Source organism: Haliotis cracherodii, unplaced genomic scaffold, assembly GCF_022045235.1.
Source record: "Haliotis cracherodii isolate W230 unplaced genomic scaffold, xgHalCrac1.p SCAF_13, whole genome shotgun sequence".
NCBI classification, from domain to species: domain Eukaryota; kingdom Metazoa; phylum Mollusca; class Gastropoda; order Lepetellida; family Haliotidae; genus Haliotis; species Haliotis cracherodii.
Genome location: NW_027266268.1, coordinates 22770008 through 22787708, shown reverse-complemented (window position 1 = coordinate 22787708; position 17701 = coordinate 22770008). Strand labels below are relative to the sequence as shown.

Below are 17701 nucleotides of genomic sequence, written 5' to 3'. Positions count from 1 at the left end.
AGTATTGGGATGGTGGTTTAGTGCTGTGATGGTGGGCTATTGCTAGGGTGGTGGGTTAGTGTTGGGATGGTGGGCAAGTATTGGGATGGTGGTTTAGTGCTGTGATGGTGGGCTATTGCTAGGGTGGTAGGCTAGTGTTGTGATGGTGGGCAAGTATTGGGATGGTGGTTTAGTGCTGTGATGGTGGGCTATTGCTAGGGTGGTGGGTTAGTGTTGGGATGGTGGGCAAGTGATGGGATGGTGGTTTAGTGCTGTGATGGTGGGCTATTGCTAGGGTGGTGGGTTAGTGTTGGGATGGTGGGCAAGTATTGGGATGGTGGTTTAGTGCTGTGATGGTGGGCTATTGCTAGGGTGGTGGGTTAGTGTTGGGATGGTGGGCAAGTATTGGGATGGTGGTTTAGTGCTGTGATGGTGGGCTATTGCTAGGGTGGTAGGCTAGTGTTGTGATGGTGGGCAAGTATTGGGATGGTGGTTTAGTGCTGTGATGGTGGGCTATTGCTAGGGTGGTGGGTTAGTGTTGGGATGGTGGGCAAGTATTGGGATGGTGGTTTAGTGCTGTGATGGTGGGCTATTGCTAGGGTGGTGGGTTAGTGTTGGGATGGTGGGCAAGTATTGGGATGGTGGTTTAGTGCTGTGATGGTGGGCTATTGGTGTGGTGGTGGGTTAGTGTTGGGATTATGGGCAAGTGATGGGATGGTGGTTTAGAGCTGTGATGGTGGGCTATTACAGGGGTGGTGGAATAATGACCGCACACGATCTAATTGTTTCGCCTCTCACTACAATACTAGATTGCTGGGGACCATTTTGCCTAGGTACATATATACATAATCACTTACATACTCATTGCCATATGTGAGACTAATTGTACATGCTAACATTGTATTTACGTTTAGGACCACTGAAACAAATATGGACGTCCTTGACCTCGCTTGTGACGTCGTTGAAAGGGGTGCAAACTTACCTGATGTCCCTGTCGTCGGACGCCTCCTCACAAGTGACCAACATCATGGCCACCGTTGATGCGATAGAACGCATAGCTAGGCTGTCGGTCAACAGGTCCAGGCTGGACTACACGGTACGTGGCCAGAGCTGTGGATAGCCAGGTTGTTTGTGTTTGTCCGTCTCGTTCAATTCCCTCTGACGAGAAGGCCGGGGTGTCCCGGTATAAACTCTCCCCCCGGAGATTTTATACCGGTACAGATTCTCCCCCGGAGAATCTGTTCTGAATTAAAATCTGCCCCGGGCGGATATATTTCGCGCCCCCCTCAGTTTAAAGTCTCCCCCCTGATTATTCGGTTTGTTGCAATGTATCTAAGTACTATATTCTTTAAATAGTTATCTTTAATGTAAGGAGGGTTACTTTAAAAAATAGATTATGAAATATGGTCATAATGAATTGATATTTCAGCATATTTTATTTGGTAACTGTACCTTCCATCCTAAAATAATTATAAAACATAATCATACCAAACAAATTTGAATGAAAGACTTAATGTAACAAATACATGTACGGTTACTGTTGTAACTGAATTCAGAAATCTCATTAATCCTCGCAAACATTCGGTTTTAACACTAACTACGTAAAAACTGTCAACATATCCACTTTCTTAAGAAATAAATAATTCTTTTTGAATACAGATATATCCTTATGATATTAGGTTATTAGAAATCAGTGGTGCTGACAGTTTCTTTGTGTTACAGGTCGGGCAAAGAGTCACCATCAAAGTAAAGCCCTGTTCACTCCACATTCTCAACATCTTCTCTACCAGAAGTGTTTGGCTTGACAGCCCAACAAAAGCCAAACATTTCTGATAGAGACTATGTTGAGAATGTAGAGGGAAAAGGGCTTCACTTTGAGCACCTTGGTTTCTTTAAATACCGCGATCTGAGACACTTAAAAGTGGTATATAGGTAGATATAATACTAATCTATAGGTGTGAATCCATTTCATGTTACATCTGTTAGGTTTAAGTTGATTTTGACAGCCCGGGCCAAGTCGGACCGAACACTTGTGAGACTGTTGAGAGTATGGGGAGAAGAGGTCTACTTTAACCAACGTGTCTGCTTTATACACGATGAACAGTGACATTATAAAGTGGTATTTACTTACATATAGTACGTTCCTATAAATATAAACGCTACCCCGACAGATGAAAATTTGTATCATGATAGCTTGAAGTATTTGATACGTTTCAAATCTTATTTCATTCAACGTTTGATCTTTTACATGTTACCTAGATCAGCGACGTTCACACACAGCTGGTTTTCAAGTGATTTACTCCGAATTACTTAATTATGGTGCACGCTTTTGGTTGGTGATTGTTCACGATGACATGCATCAATCAAGTCAGCGAGCCTGACCACCAGAGTTCTGCAGCAACCCATGCTTGCCGTAAAAAGCGACTATGCTTGTCGTAAGAGGCAACTAATGGGATCGGGCGGTCAGGCTCGCTGACTTGGTTGATGCATGTTATCGTATCCTAATTGCATGGATCGATGCTCATGATATCAATCACTGCATTGTCTGGTCCAGACTTGATTATTTACAGACCGCCTCCATATAGCTGGTATATTGCTGAGTGCGGCGTTAAAAAACAAACAATCAAACAATAACCACTTTCCCACTCACATATCAAGAGGTGTAATCTTAAGGGTGCTGTAGTTTTCATTAGCTTTGACAGAGGGGTAGTTCAGCGGCAATTGCGTGTGCCCATCACGTGTTTGACTCCCCACAAGCCTAATATGTGCCAAAACAAATATTGGTCCCACCTTTGACAAATATATTGATACAAGAAACGTGTAACTATAGTGAAACATACTTTCTGTTGCAGACCGCTGGCAATCTGAATATATTGCATCGGAACACCACAACCGACATCACCAGGCTCGACAACATCGACTCAGTTCTTGAAACTGTGTCAACGGCGGCCCTGGCTGAAGCAATAAGGATTGAAGCAAAGAGCAACACCACGCTGGCTACAGCTAACCGCCTACAGAGCGAAAGCATACAATTCAACAACCTTGATCTGAAACTACAAGACCAAAATTTGACTTTCATCTCTTTCAGGAATACTTTAGAGGCCACCAAGGCAATGGTATGTAATAGATATGCAGCAGTATGACGTTATCAGCCCTAGATTGTCTGCTTCAGACTCGATTATTTACAGACCGCAATCTGGAATATTGCTCGGCGTTAAACAACAAATAAACAAACATATTATGATCAAGCAGTTCACCATTACAAACCTCTTAGTTGTCATTACCAAGTAGCGTTTAGTGTATTATGATAAATCAGTCCATCATTATAAACCTGTTAACTGTCATTAACAAGTAGCGTTTATTGTATTATGATAAAGCTGTCCATCATTATAAACCTGTTAGTTGTCATTAACAAGTAGCGTTTATTGTATTATGATAAAGCTGTCCATCATTATAAACCTGTTAGTTGTCATTAACAAGTAGCGTTTAGTGTATTATGATAAAGCAGTTTCTTCCTTACGCCAACAGGCTGTGACAGGTAAAGCTGGTGTGGACAATAAGGCAACGGCAGTAGCAATAGCCATCAGCAACTCGGAGCAGCAGCGAATGAACACCAACAACATTATCAGGCGGTGCGAGGAAATCAACGCCCGGGTGGCGGCGGCGGAGAGAATGGCCGAGGACGCCAAGCTCAACTCAGAGAAGCTGTTCAAAGAGGCAGAGTTGATGAGGGACACTATGACGGACTTCGAAACCAGGGCACTTGGTACTGCATTATGTTTATGTTTCACCAAATACAGGAAAACATTTTTTTTAACTATTTCCCTGACACGATGTGTGTGAGACATGTGTCCCTAGTACTTTATACTTGTCCTTGGGCGGTCGGGTAGCCTTCGCTCGTCACGCCGAGTACCCGGGTTCGATTCCCGACATGGGTGCAACGTGTGAAGCCCATGTCTGGTGTCCTCCGCCGTGATATTGCTGGAATATTGCTGAAAGCGTCGTAAAACCTCACTCACTCACTCACTCACACTAGTCCTTTGTTCTCCCCTGTCTGATTTTATTTTGAATAACTATTTACGTGTCATGATGTGTCGTAAACACGTGTCCTGCCTGGTCCTGTGTTTACCTGTGTCTAAAATATTTTGAATACCAATTTCCCTGCCACGATGTGTCTCATACATGTTTCCGGCATCGTCCTGTGTTTACCCCTGACTGTTGTGTGTCTTACAGCGGTCGAGCAGCAGGCAAACACGTCTCTCGCCAGTGCGAGGGCGGTGACGGCAGAGAGTCAAAAGGTCATCGAAGACGCTGCTGCTCTGATGACGACGATGACTTCATCGCAGCAGACATCGTCACTGGCTCTTGATACAGCAAGACAAGCGAAAACCGTCGCCCAGAGCCAGAATACTGTATGTTATTATCTTTTTATTTCCAAGGATTCATTTTACATAGAGTTATCATTTACAAATATCCATAACTCCCCACGTGGGGTTTCAGAACGTGTCCCCAGCTGAACTAAGAGCCAACTAAAATGAGAATCGGGTTGTGTCAATAAGTTACCTGGCTGATGTCACTCTACCCCGACAGCTCATGGTATCAACCATTGGTTTTACAGAGTAATGAAATCGGTAACAACACCCTGCCATGATACAGTTGTGAGAGGACATGGATGTCCCAGTGCTCTGTCACACCAAACCTTTCGTCCCTTTTGTACTTATCTTATTGGGACGGTCGGGTAGCTTAGTGGTTAAAGCGTTCGCTCGTCACGCCGAAGACCCGGGTTCGATTCCCGACATGGGTACAATGTGTGAAGCTCATTTCTGGTGTCCCCCGCCGTGATATTGCTGGAATATTGCTAAAAGCGGCGTAAAACCATACTCACTCACTCGCTTTCTTATCTTATTATAATATTCTTAAAATAATCGTAGGTATATTATGCCCGAGTGAACCTCTCCGTAAAAAAAGTGCCAAAGTAGTAGGTTTGCAGTAGGTTTGTTTACATAAACACCCACACATTGGGACGCTCTGGGTTGAAAGTTTTCAAGGTTTGGGAATATTTGTCGGAGCAAAATTTATGGCTTCGATTACTAGAGCTTGTCAGGTAGTTAATGGTGAACACCTTTGCATATAGACCGCCTCCGTGGTCTAGTAGAAGAGCGTCCGTCCGAAGAGCGAAAGGTCCCCTGCGTTGTCATTCCAAAAGACGTTAAAATGGTACTTGTTGTTCTCTGCTCATACGTTCATACAGTTTGGAGTGAGTGAGTGAGTATGTTTTACGCCGCTTTTAGCAATATTCCAGCAATATCACGGCGAGGGATACCAGAAAATGGGCTTCACACATTGTACCCATGTCAGGAATCGAACCCGGGTCTTCGGCGTGACGAGCGAACGCTTTAACCACTAGGCTACCCGACCGCCCCCATACAGTTTGGCCCTCACTCTATGAAGGTTCATACTCAATAACAGTCACACAAAGTGAAAGTAAATTCTCAAATTAAATGTCAGATTACAACCGTTTTTCACTCTCTGGTACAGGCCATCACCAGTGTAGCGGCCACAGCCAATCAACTGGGGGTCATGTCTGACCTGGGGATGTACCAGAACAAGTCCCTTCTTCCCAGCACCATCAACACAACCATTCTCATGCCAGCTAAAAGCAAGTGCGATTCCACTACAACCGACGTTGCTAGCGCCACCAGTGTCATCAACAACGCCACCACCAGTGCAACAAACGTCAACGCCGATGTCGCTCGAACCCAAGCCGAGGTCAGCAGAGTGCTTGGCATCATCATGAACGTCCCGGGACTCAACGTCGCGACTATCGAGTCTCTGAAGACGCAAGTTGATGGGTTGAAGGGTCAGTTTAACAGGGAATCGCTCACTGCAGCGATCACTGGACTTAAAACTGCCCATGAAGCCCAGACAGCCTGGCTTGAGGGAATAAAAGTGAAAAAGGCGGACCTTGAGAGACAGGTCAATGACATGAAATTATTGGAGAGACAGATCTCGTAATGTAGGGAAATTCTGATGCGTGTATTGGCAAATGTCGCTATGCGTACTCACCTGCTTTGCCGCCGCTGCTGATGGTACGAAATGTATTGGGACGTTCTCATAACCTTATTTGCCATTAGTTAATATGATTTATATGTGATTTGGGGATCGAAATGTTTCGTTTCATCTTTTTTACACGTTTTGTAAATACCATCTTTTTTATTTATATGCAAAATGGACGGAACGTGGGAAACATCTCTGACACACACGTCTTTTGAATGTGATAGGCCGTGGGTGTGTTTTCCTCCGATACCAAAAACACAACTTTCTTTTTCTGTGAAATTAACACAGATACTATCACAACTTTCAAATTCATTCAGCATTATGTTTCTCGTCGATTGGCTTGAACAATCACTTGCTCAGACAAGTTTCGTTAATGCTTACTTCTTCCTTATTAGCCCAAATCATTTACATATCTTTCAGTGATGTTGATATTGTGATATTTAATTCAGTGATTTTTAAACAGCGAAACAAGATGCTGATTCATCATTAAATGATGAAGTTTATGCTCATGTTTTATATCTGACTGCGTTTTATAAAATATTTTGGTAAATGGAGTAAAGAAAATAATTAGAACCTCAAATATACATAAAAACCTAAAGACCTTTTCCATATTCCAAATAAACCGATGATTTTATTACAATGAACAGGGACACCCTGTAAGTCCGGAAGCCCCACTATCAGAACTTCTTTAATACAAGTGGAATAACTCGATCCAAATTGCGTGGATCGATGCTTATGATGTCAATCACTGGATTGTCTGGTCCAGACTGGATTATTTACAGACCGCCGTCATATAACTGGAATATTGGTGAGTGCGGCGTTAAACAACAAACCAACCATAGCCATGACTAGATAGTGTATGGTAATCTGCATGGCTTCTCCGTGACACCAATCCTGTCGGAGTTCAGACCTTTTACTGTTAACTGTATACACACGTGGAAACCGTGGTTCCCTCTCCCGATGGATGCTTTTTTTCGAAGTGTGACAGACACTGTTTAATTAGGAGATAAACATACTGTGTTTTCAATGTAGAGCTAGGTTACCTGTGGATTTAACCCCGCTAAATTGAATTTGGAACCGAACGCGCAGCTGTTTCAATGAGGGGGGGTTTATTGTGATTTAATAGCCTCTGATTGACCAATCAGAATCGAGTAAATTCCAAATCCATGGTAGAATGCGCGTTACCCTTCTATATACTGTATTTGTACATACATATCAGCAAGTGGTGTTCTAGGTAACTATAGGACGCATGGGAGTTTAACTGAAGGCTGTACACAACATTTTTGGTCTTTTGGTCATATACATGCAACCCTACTTCCTGACACTGAAGATCCGGGGTAGGTCTTCAGCAACCCATGCTTGCCGTAAAAGGCGACTATGCTTGTCGTAAGAGGCGACAAACGGGATCGGGTGGTCAGACTCGATTATTTACAGACCGCCGTCATATAGCTGGAATATTGCTGAGTGCGGCGTAAAACTGATACTGATGAGGAGCCAACCGTTTCCTGTTCCCCTAAATGATGAAAAAAGACACAATTCTGAAATTAAGGGACCAACCATACTTTTTCAGCTCCAGCTACAAAACCAGATATTTTTTTTATTTAAAACTGTGAGCGTGACCTTTTTATAAACCGCACCGTGCAGGAATTTTTTTTCTTCAACACTCTGAAGAATAGTTAGTTTTTTTATATGTCAAATGGTCGGCCCCTAATGTGTCAGTAATAATCTTTTTCAGACAAAGATGTCTAACATTGACTTCATTTACTGTTCGTCAACTTTTCTTTCCAGCCAACTTTGAGAATAACTAAACGTCAATAGCAATATCGGAAAATTATCAAACTCGATAGAATGGGAAAAAAACTATTGTCTTATTCTTTGTGGGAGAATATGAATGCATTGTATATACACATACATATCGTGGACATTAAACCTTACAGTAACCTTCTTTTGTTTCATGTCATACATGTCTGCACAGATGCACAGGCCACCATGTCGGTCAGGTCTTTCTGCCTTTTAACCCCGTTACGGTTGTGTTGTACCACACATGATGGATCAGTTATTTCCAGTAGATACATACAGGTACATTATCCATTAGGACTCTTTGTTTACATACACTGTAAATACTTTATTTATTCATCTGGTGTCGAGCGTTGTACATCATTTATATTTGTTCCATAAAAAAATGTGTTAAATTTGTCAACTTATTTGTGGATATATTTGGTCATGAATTATGTAGATGAAAAAAAATAAAATTATTGTATTATTAATAACTTGGATTATAAGTTCTATATACATCATGGTTAACAGATTCTTCTATTCTCCTTGCTTGGCCGTGGCTGCAATATAGTAATTTTTACTTTTAATCAGAGCATTCAAATGATCATTGTGAAGGTTTTGTCACTTTTATTTTCAGGATGGCTGACTCTATGTTCAATTAAACAACTGTCACAACAGAGTCAAACACGATTCAAACAATCAGGGAAGATCTAGTGATGATCATATACCATTTAGCAATCTGAATACTTAAATAAACTAAACGACCCGTGAAGATCCGGGGTAGAATAGGTCTTTAGCAACACGTGATTGCCGTAAAAGGCGACTTTGCTTGTCGTAAGAGGCGACTAACGGGATCGGGTGGTCAGGCTCGCTGACTTGGTTGACGCTTGCATCGTATCCCAGTTGCGTGGATCGATGCTCATGATATCAATCCAGACTCGATTATTTACAGACTGCCGTCATATAGCTGGAATATTGCTGAATGCGGCGTTAAAAAACAAACCAACCAACTTAAAAAAACATGACAAGTTGCATTTCTGAAGATATTGATGTTACTGACGAATGGCCATGTCGAATGTAATTTGCCAATCATTATGTGTAGAAATATATGTAGTTCTAAATACGTTTTCATCCATATTTCAGGTTTCCTTATTGCTCGAATTCTTTAGATGTACACATGTGTATATAGTGAACAGTTTAGTAGAACAAGCGGCAGCGGTAGTAGCTAAAAACTAGACGATCATAACGTTGTTGTTTATGTGAGTGAGTATGGTTTTACGGCGCTATTAGCAACGTTCCAGCAATATCACGCCAGGGGACACAAGAAATTGGCTCCACACATAGAACTCAAGTTGGGAATTATCCTGGACCTTCGGCGTAGCTACAGGGTTAAGAAATAGCACACCGAATTTCACGGTTTAAGGTGACCTCGATAGAGTGAGTGAGTGTTGTTTTACGCCGCTTTTAGCAGTATTCCAGCAATATCACGGCGGGTGACACCAGAAATGGGCTTTACACATTGTACCCATGTCGAGAATCGAACCCAGGTCTTTGGCGTGACGAGCGAACACTTTGACCTCTGGGCTATCAGACCACCCCGAACTCGCAGAGAACCTCTTAAAATAACGAACGTCTAGCATCATATTTATATTTTCCTATCCAAATAGAAAAATTGCAATTTGTGCACTTCCTATATATAATTCAATACAGTAAATAAAAGTGGCAAAAAAATTTCCATGATGACGAGACATGTCTGCGAACGGTCCAGACTATATCATGAGAAAATTCTTCTTAATCATTATCAAATAATGATGACACCACGTGTTGACGAAGAAGGGAGTGTATCCTGTACCACTGGTGGAGCCCGTCACGAACACATGTATCCCGGGCTGTTAGGTTTGGGATATCTGTCCTTCAATTACATGAGTCCATCAGTGGGTCCACAACACTTTATTTGTTATGTGCATAATCACGATTGTGGTGATGGGACAGACATGGCCAGGCAGCATATCAGAGGCGTCAGAGAGCCAACCTGCCTAGCCGCTGTCCGAGGGTCAAGTCTCGACTAACCGAAAGTATTCTAATTTTATCTCGTTAAATCACTGACCAGCTGCCACGTTTCGAATACGATACCTCTCTGGTCAGCCTGCAGTATCCCGCACCTCATCCACAATGTCAAGCTTCAGTGACCAACCGGCCATTCTCTGGCCCTGACCTGCACATGACTCTGTGCTGTTGGCCATAGTATAAATAGCCCAGCTGGTGTTATAATTTGATTTGGGCAACGATGTGAATATTTATCTCTATATATATTTAACTTATTAAACTCAGGGAATATATAAGACATATATATATTCCCTGATAAAACCTATACTCTGCCAAACTGCCTATGATATACGCCCTTTCTGTAAAGAAGGACGTGTCCCACGTCCTTATAAAGCATTGTGAATGAGGTAGGGATTAAATTACAATATACATGATACAAGTTAAATATTAAAGCATGAAACATGTTATGAAATTAATACAATAGGGTAGAGACGGTATAGCCATACCATTCAGATTGTACTGATGTGACAAATTATACAAGGAATAGTATCAACCACGGTTGATTCACAAATCTGAAATGATGAATTCATTTTAAATTTAACAACGTCCATCGTAAGCTGCATATTAATTATCCATAACTTAGTATAATAATAACAATAGTTTCAAAATAGGAAAGCAGACTGAGATATATGTTGTTGAACCCGATTTTCTTTTTGCTACAACAGACGGCACATTACAATTTGTTAATTAACACCAGATCAGATTATGTCAAGTACATAATAAAATAGAATACACCAGGTATAAATAACATGTTTACACAAATACGTTTCCACTGAGCAGTGAGGTAGAAAATATTTTTTTTTAAATATAGCTTTAAAAGGAATCATGGTAAGGTGGCATGTACCAATTCACCGTCACTAATAATATACACGACGCTCAAGTCTCACACAGTTGCTCACAGATAGCTTATTATTCTTACGGTAAATGATCAGTCACACATATAAATTCTCTCTCTCTCTTTCTCTCTCACGTACTTTTATCTCTCTCCCTTTCTACCTGTCTCTCATCTACTCTCACCACATCACACCATTCAAGTCAACTATACAACTTATTAATACATCACAACAGGTTCACGAGCATCCTCATACACATCATAAATATATATCATAAACATCATTACATTTATCATAAACATCATTTTCAATTTCAGGCGCATAATATTTCTCTTACACTACTGCTCATGACAAACAAAACATTAAGAGCCGATCTCAGACATACTTGAAACACACAATGTCATTCATACATCAAATAGCAGTGAAACAACGCCCTAATCAAATTGAGATATTTTAGTGCCTATTACTAAACGTCGGGAAGGGGCACAGACTACTAAGTTGACGAGACATATACACACAGGTGCCTGCTACAGCTGAGAGAAAAAGGAAAAGGGACAGATAATTGTATACATGTACAAAGAAAGCGTGAAGTGGTGGCAGAAAGTAATTGACAGGGGTGGGTGGATTGAGGCGACACTCCTGGGGACTCAGATGGTATAACCGACAGTGGACGCACTTGTATGGGTGTGGGTGCGCATGGTACAGTGGGGGTGGGAAGATGGGAGGTGGTGGAATGGAAAGGGGAGGGGGAGGCCAGTGGGAGGGAAGGGTTTGATGGGGAAAAGCCTTGTTTGGGGAGGGTTGGAAATCAGTTGTTGAGTTGTGTCGCTCCTCCTGTATTCTGTTCAACTTTACTTTGAGGGATGTAACGACAGACATGATTCCCTCCATACCAGATTCTTTGTGTATGTCCTCTGCTATCTGGGCACTCTCTACCATATCTGACAACGTGGCATGGCGCCGGGTGAGAAGAAACTGAATGATGTGAGGGAGGGCATTTCTGAAAATGAGGTCTTGTATAAATTGATCAGTGTTACATTTCAAAAGAGATGCCTCATAACGAATAGATTGAAGAAATTCACAAAAGCCTTCGTGCTCTTTTTGGTTTCTATCAATCAGGGCATTTTTGCGGTTTATGACTTGAATTGACGTTGGGCCATACCATTTTAAAAACGATTGTTTGAGTTCAGGCCATGTCATGTTGTCTTTACATGGAAGTCCTTCATACCAAATTAAAGCAGTTTTGGATAAATATAGGGGGAAAACGTTAATAATTTCGTCACTGGTGTAATTTTGAATTGAGGTAAATTTCTGAAATCTACCTAGCCATGAAGGTGCAGAGCGGGGATCATGTCCGTCAAACAAAGGCATGGGGAGGGTCGTGAAGCTGACGCGAGATGGGGGCTGGACAGTGTGTCGGCCAGCGGGTGGGGAGGGGCATGGAGGGGGAGAACAACAACGGCCATCACAATGGGGGTTAGTAATGCGGCAGTGATGATCAAGAGGAGTTGAGGTTGCAGGCTGGAGAGGAGTAGATGGGGAAATTGAGCGAGGTGGGGAAGTCTCAGCAGTTGTATGTTTCGTATTTCGTCGGATCCTCCAAGGAAAGCCTGATTTACTGGAGGACCCGTCATCAGAGTTTTGAGTTTTAAATGAAAAGAAAGGCATTGCAACTTTAAAGAATTAACAAGAATGACCAAATTGTATAAACACTTACCCAGTGGAAAGATTAACTAAAAATTACAGAACAATCACTATAGCCACTGAAAAATCACAAAGTCACTGACACAAGGTGAAACAGAGTTAGTTGAAATTCTTTGCCTTGATGGAGTCCTTGTTTTTTATTTGTTTCCGCACAAAGGATTCACGTATAGGGGCCGTTGTACGTGCATTCGTTGCTTGCAGTTGTGGATGGTGAGGAACTCACAGAATTCTTGCTGTTGTTCCCACTTGCCGTAAAAAGACGTCACTATTGTTAGATGTGACGGGAACCTTTTCACAAAGCTGCAAAGCGTCCCAATTGTGGATTCCGTGGCACAGTTGAAAGGCAGTGTGGTCAACTGTTCTCCGAACTCACGATGATAGTTGCTGTTTTGACGTGAGTTGTGATGTGGACCCAGGATGGATGGATATCGCCTGACTTGTGGGGAGATTTCGCTCACGAACGTTGTTGCAGAGAGGTTCCGAGATCTTGGATTCCAACATGTATCCCGGGCTGTTAGGTTTGGGATATCTGTCCTTCAATTACATGAGTCCATCAGTGGGTCCACAACACTTTATTTGTTATGTGCATAATCACGATTGTGGTGATGGGACAGACATGGCCAGGCAGCATATCAGAGGCGTCAGAGAGCCAACCTGCCTAGCCGCTGTCCGAGGGTCAAGTCTCGACTAACCGAAAGTATTCTAATTTTATCTCGTTAAATCACTGACCAGCTGCCACGTTTCGAATACGATACCTCTCTGGTCAGCCTGCAGTATCCCGCACCTCATCCACAATGTCAAGCTTCAGTGACCAACCGGCCATTCTCTGGCCCTGACCTGCACATGACTCTGTGCTGTTGGCCATAGTATAAATAGCCCAGCTGGTGTTATAATTTGATTTGGGCAACGATGTGAATATTTATCTCTATATATATTTAACTTATTAAACTCAGGGAATATATAAGACATATATATATTCCCTGATAAAACCTATACTCTGCCAAACTGCCTATGATACATGCTAAAGGAGGTCAAAAGTTCGACTGAAAAAACGCCGGAACATATGGTCCAAGTCCAAACATAGGAAATCGCACCGGACATAGCTTTTGTCACCGATGCGTCAAATTTAGACGTGTCCTGCGTACGTCTACCACAAAACGGTTGGAAAACTTTACTGAGACCCTGATCAAATAACTTTAGAGCAAAAGTCGTAAGAAGCTCTTTGAAATCTTCCTTGAAAGAGCATGCTCTATTGTACCTCAAAAGTTGTGAAATGTAGACACCAGGGTTTGTTGTTTAAGCCGCACTCAGCAATATTCCGGCTATATGCCGGCGGTCTATAGATAATCGAGTCTGGATCAGACAATCTAGTGATTTATATCATGAGCATCGATCCACACAATTGGGATCGATGACATGCATCAACCAAGTCAGCGAGCCTGACCACCCGATCCCGTTGGTGCCTTTTACAAGCATAGTCACGTTTTACCGCTAGCATGGGTTGCTGAAGACACCAGGGACACAAGTAACACATAAATACAAGTGTTTATTTAAACAATTTCATCTGAAGCTTTTTTTGAAGGTTGTTACATGAAAATTATTCTAAAATATATTTTATAACAAAGCTCTTAAGGGCTTCAAGGATTTCGCTAGCGGTGCTCAAAGGGTGATCAACCCGTGCAATCCACGAAGAACCCGTGTCACGTGTGTGTACTATGCGTTCTCAACGCGTGTAATGTGCGGTACATATGGTAACAGGGAATTGCATCGGATATCATTCTTGTCACTGATGCGTCAAATTTGGAAATGTCCTCCACATGTCTACCGTAAAACTTTACTGGGGCCGAAAATGTTGAAACCCTGACCAGACAGATTCCGAGCAAGAGTCGTATGGCGCTCTTTGAACTGTTGGTAGAAAGAGCATGCTCGAATGTATCTCAAAACTTGTGAAACGTAGTCTACCGTGCTCGATTGTACCTCAAAACTTGTGAAATGTGGTCTACCCTGCTCGATTGTACCTCAAAACTTGTGAATTGTGGTGTACCGTGCTCGATTGTACCTCAAAACTTGTGAAATGTGGTCTACCCTGCTCGATTGTACCTCAAAACTTGTGAAATGTGGTCTACCCTGCTCGATTGTACCTCAAAACTTGTGAAATGTGGTCTACCCTGCTCGATTGTACCTCAAAACTTGTGAAATGTGGTCTACCCTGCTCGATTGTACCTCAAAACTTGTGAAATGTGGTCTACCGTGCTCGATTGTACCTCAAAACTTGTGAAATGTGGTCTACCATGCACGATTGTACCTCAAAACTTGTGAAATGTGGTGTACCCTGCTCGATTGTACCTCAAAACTTGTGAAATGTGGTGTACCGTGCTCGATTGTACCTCAACACTTGTGAAATGTGGTCTACCGTGCTCGATTGTACCTCAACACTTGTGGAATGTGGTCTACCATGCTCGATTGTACCTCAACACTTGTGAAATGTGGTCTACCCTGCTCGATTGTACCTCAAAACTTGTGAAATGTGGTCTACCGTGCTCGATTGTACCTCAAAACTTGTGAAATGTGGTGTACCGTGCTCGATTGTACCTCAAAACTTGTGAAATGTGGTCTACCGTGCTCGATTGTACCTCAGCACTTGTGAAATGTGGTCTACCCTGCTCGATTGTACCTCAAAACTTGTGAAATGTGGTCTACCGTGCTCGATTGTACCTCAAAACTTGTGAAATGTGGTCTACCATGCACGATTGTACCTCAAAACTTGTGAAATGTGGTCTACCCTGCTCGATTGTACCTCAAAACTTGTGAAATGTGGTCTACCCTGCTCGATTGTACCTCAACACTTGTGAAATGTGGTCTACCATGCACGATTGTACCTCAACACTTGTGAAATGTGGTCTACCCTGCTCGATTGTACCTCAAAACTTGTGAAATGTGGACACGAGTTGCACGAATATTGCTGGACATAAAGGGACAGTAGACTTTTTGAAAGTTAAAGTCATATCTCTTGTCATACATTCATGTGTAGATTGTTTCGTCACTCTGAATCTTAATGCGTAGATCTAAATATGAACCGGATAAGGCTGTCTCACTGGCCTCCTTTATTTCTAGTTCAGGGCCCACTTGCACAAAACGATCTTAGCGCTAAGACTATCGTAAGCCTATGTTAAAGTATGGGAGTTACGATCATCTTAGCGCTAAGATCGCTTTGTGCAAGTGGGCCGAGCAGTGTAAATCAGTTGAAGGGAATTGGCTACATGATGGATATTGAACGATATCAGATCATCGATATACTAGAAGCTATAGTTTAACTACCCCGTTCTGACTTTACCAATCCGAGCAGAAATTCCGATCCATATGCACGAAGAAACAGATCAGCAAGAAGAGGAGCACAGTTGGTGCCCATGACAATGTCCAATTCTTGCCTAAATGTCTTACCTCCCAAATATTACATAGATGTAACCACCGTCTCTGGAGCACGCATCCCTCCCCATATTAACAACGAGCAAGATGGCCACCATACAGAATGATGTCGCCACAGGGAAAATCCCACTTGCTTTGCTAACTAGGTCAACGATAACGTTCCCATACGCCATTTTGAAAAAGGTTCACTCGTAGTTGCCATAGGACCAATATGTTTGAACTTAAATAACAGTATACAGATTCTGTGTAGACATTTTATTATCTCCGTAATTTAGGTATCCATAGGTCGGGGCCTAACTTATGTCTACCTTTACATGTACAATACATTTATTTACAATGCATTGACATCAGAAGCTTTGATCCATGAATTTAATACTTAGTTCAATGTAGCCATTTCAGATAATATTGTTGATTAGTTCCTTTTCACCCGGTATTCAAGAGAGTCTCTATTGTCCACATATCATCTTCTCTCACGCCCGCTTTCTATAGTTCCGATTTTTAGAAGATCCCTCGAAAGTGTTCACCATCGTAATCTTTGATTCTGTGGACAGGTAGACCCCTTCGTAGTATTTACTCAGATATGGTAAAAAATCTATAAAGAAATCAGTCTATTCTTCATCGTATTCTCGGGAAAAATATTTTAATGAGATGAGTCAACCTGACTCGATCTCCCACTTTATATTGGAAGGGTTTTTGTGGTGACTTCTTTTACATTCTTCTTGGGCCAATACATACACCACCAGATAGCAGTTTCTTTGTTTAAGTTATTTCAGAGGGAGCGATACCAATGGTTCTATGCTAGGTGTCGTTATAACTGTTAGCATACGTTTGTAGTTGATCAACATACTCATACGACTGTTTGGATGTAGATATCTGTAAAATCTGGTCTTGATAGTTTTCATTTCAACCGCCGTCATATAGCTGGAATATTGCTGAGTGCGGCGTAAAACAACAAACCAACAGTACACGTTCTGCTACTGCTGCTTTGGTTTCATGATTGATAAAAAGATGTTGAATATTCAAGCTCGGAGGTTCACATAGTGTAACTAGTGCTTTTAAATGGTTCATACTTCGATGAACCCATCCAAACTGACGTTCAATTCTTAATTGCAAATCATGCATATGTTGAACCTTAACTCTAAGACCTCTTTGTCGCATGTCTGCTCACTCTGAAAGTCTGAACAAAGAAGAGAATTTTCTTCATGGTTCAGTCCTTTTACTTGTACTATTTTCAGGACATTACCCTGAGTTCGTCATGATTGGTTTCAAATTGGTTCTAGTCTTGCCCAAATGATATTTTACAAATGTATAGTTTTAATTATTAACTTGCCCAGAAGTCGGTGGCTCATGGGACAATCTGGTGGTGTCTATTGTTTTGCCGGAGTATAACATTCCTGTATCCCTTTGGTGTTAGTTTGATGGAAACCCGTTTGCATATGGCAATAACCTTGGTTGGCAGGGAATGGGTTTTTCGAATCATAATAAATACAACCATCGTAACCCCCTCCCCCACCCGCCCACACACAAGTAAAAGAGAAAACACGGCAAATATCAAAATCTGATTCTGAACTTAATTCATCTAATGATGAAACAGTGATTAGTTCCGAAAGGGATACTTTTCCTCGGTTCCTTATCATGTAAGTTTATTTGTTAGTTGTTTAGCGCCCCACTCAGACGGCGGTCTGTAATTAATCGAGTCTGGAACAGACAACCCAGTGATTGACATCTTGAGCATCGTTCCACGCAATCGGGATACGATGACATGCATCAGCCAAGTCAGCGAGCCTGACCAACCGATCCCGTTAGGCTCCTCTTGCGAC

At 42.1% G+C, this 17701-nt stretch overlaps 1 protein-coding gene across 2 annotated transcripts in view; it reads left to right on the top strand.

Moving 5' to 3' along the window:
* Positions 1-8306, top strand: part of LOC139459771 (laminin subunit beta-1-like) — a 61590-nt gene extending 53284 nt beyond the window's left edge. For both annotated transcript variants that reach the window (XM_071241434.1, XM_071241432.1), the window contains exons 21-25: positions 894-1075; positions 2832-3095; positions 3508-3745; positions 4213-4391; positions 5518-8306. In XM_071241434.1, the coding sequence (XP_071097535.1) occupies positions 894-1075; positions 2832-3095; positions 3508-3745; positions 4213-4391; positions 5518-5994 (1340 nt within the window). In that variant the 3' untranslated portion in view covers positions 5995-8306. The remainder of the gene's footprint in view (positions 1-893; positions 1076-2831; positions 3096-3507; positions 3746-4212; positions 4392-5517) is intronic.
* Positions 8307-17701: the final 9395 nt, after the last annotated feature.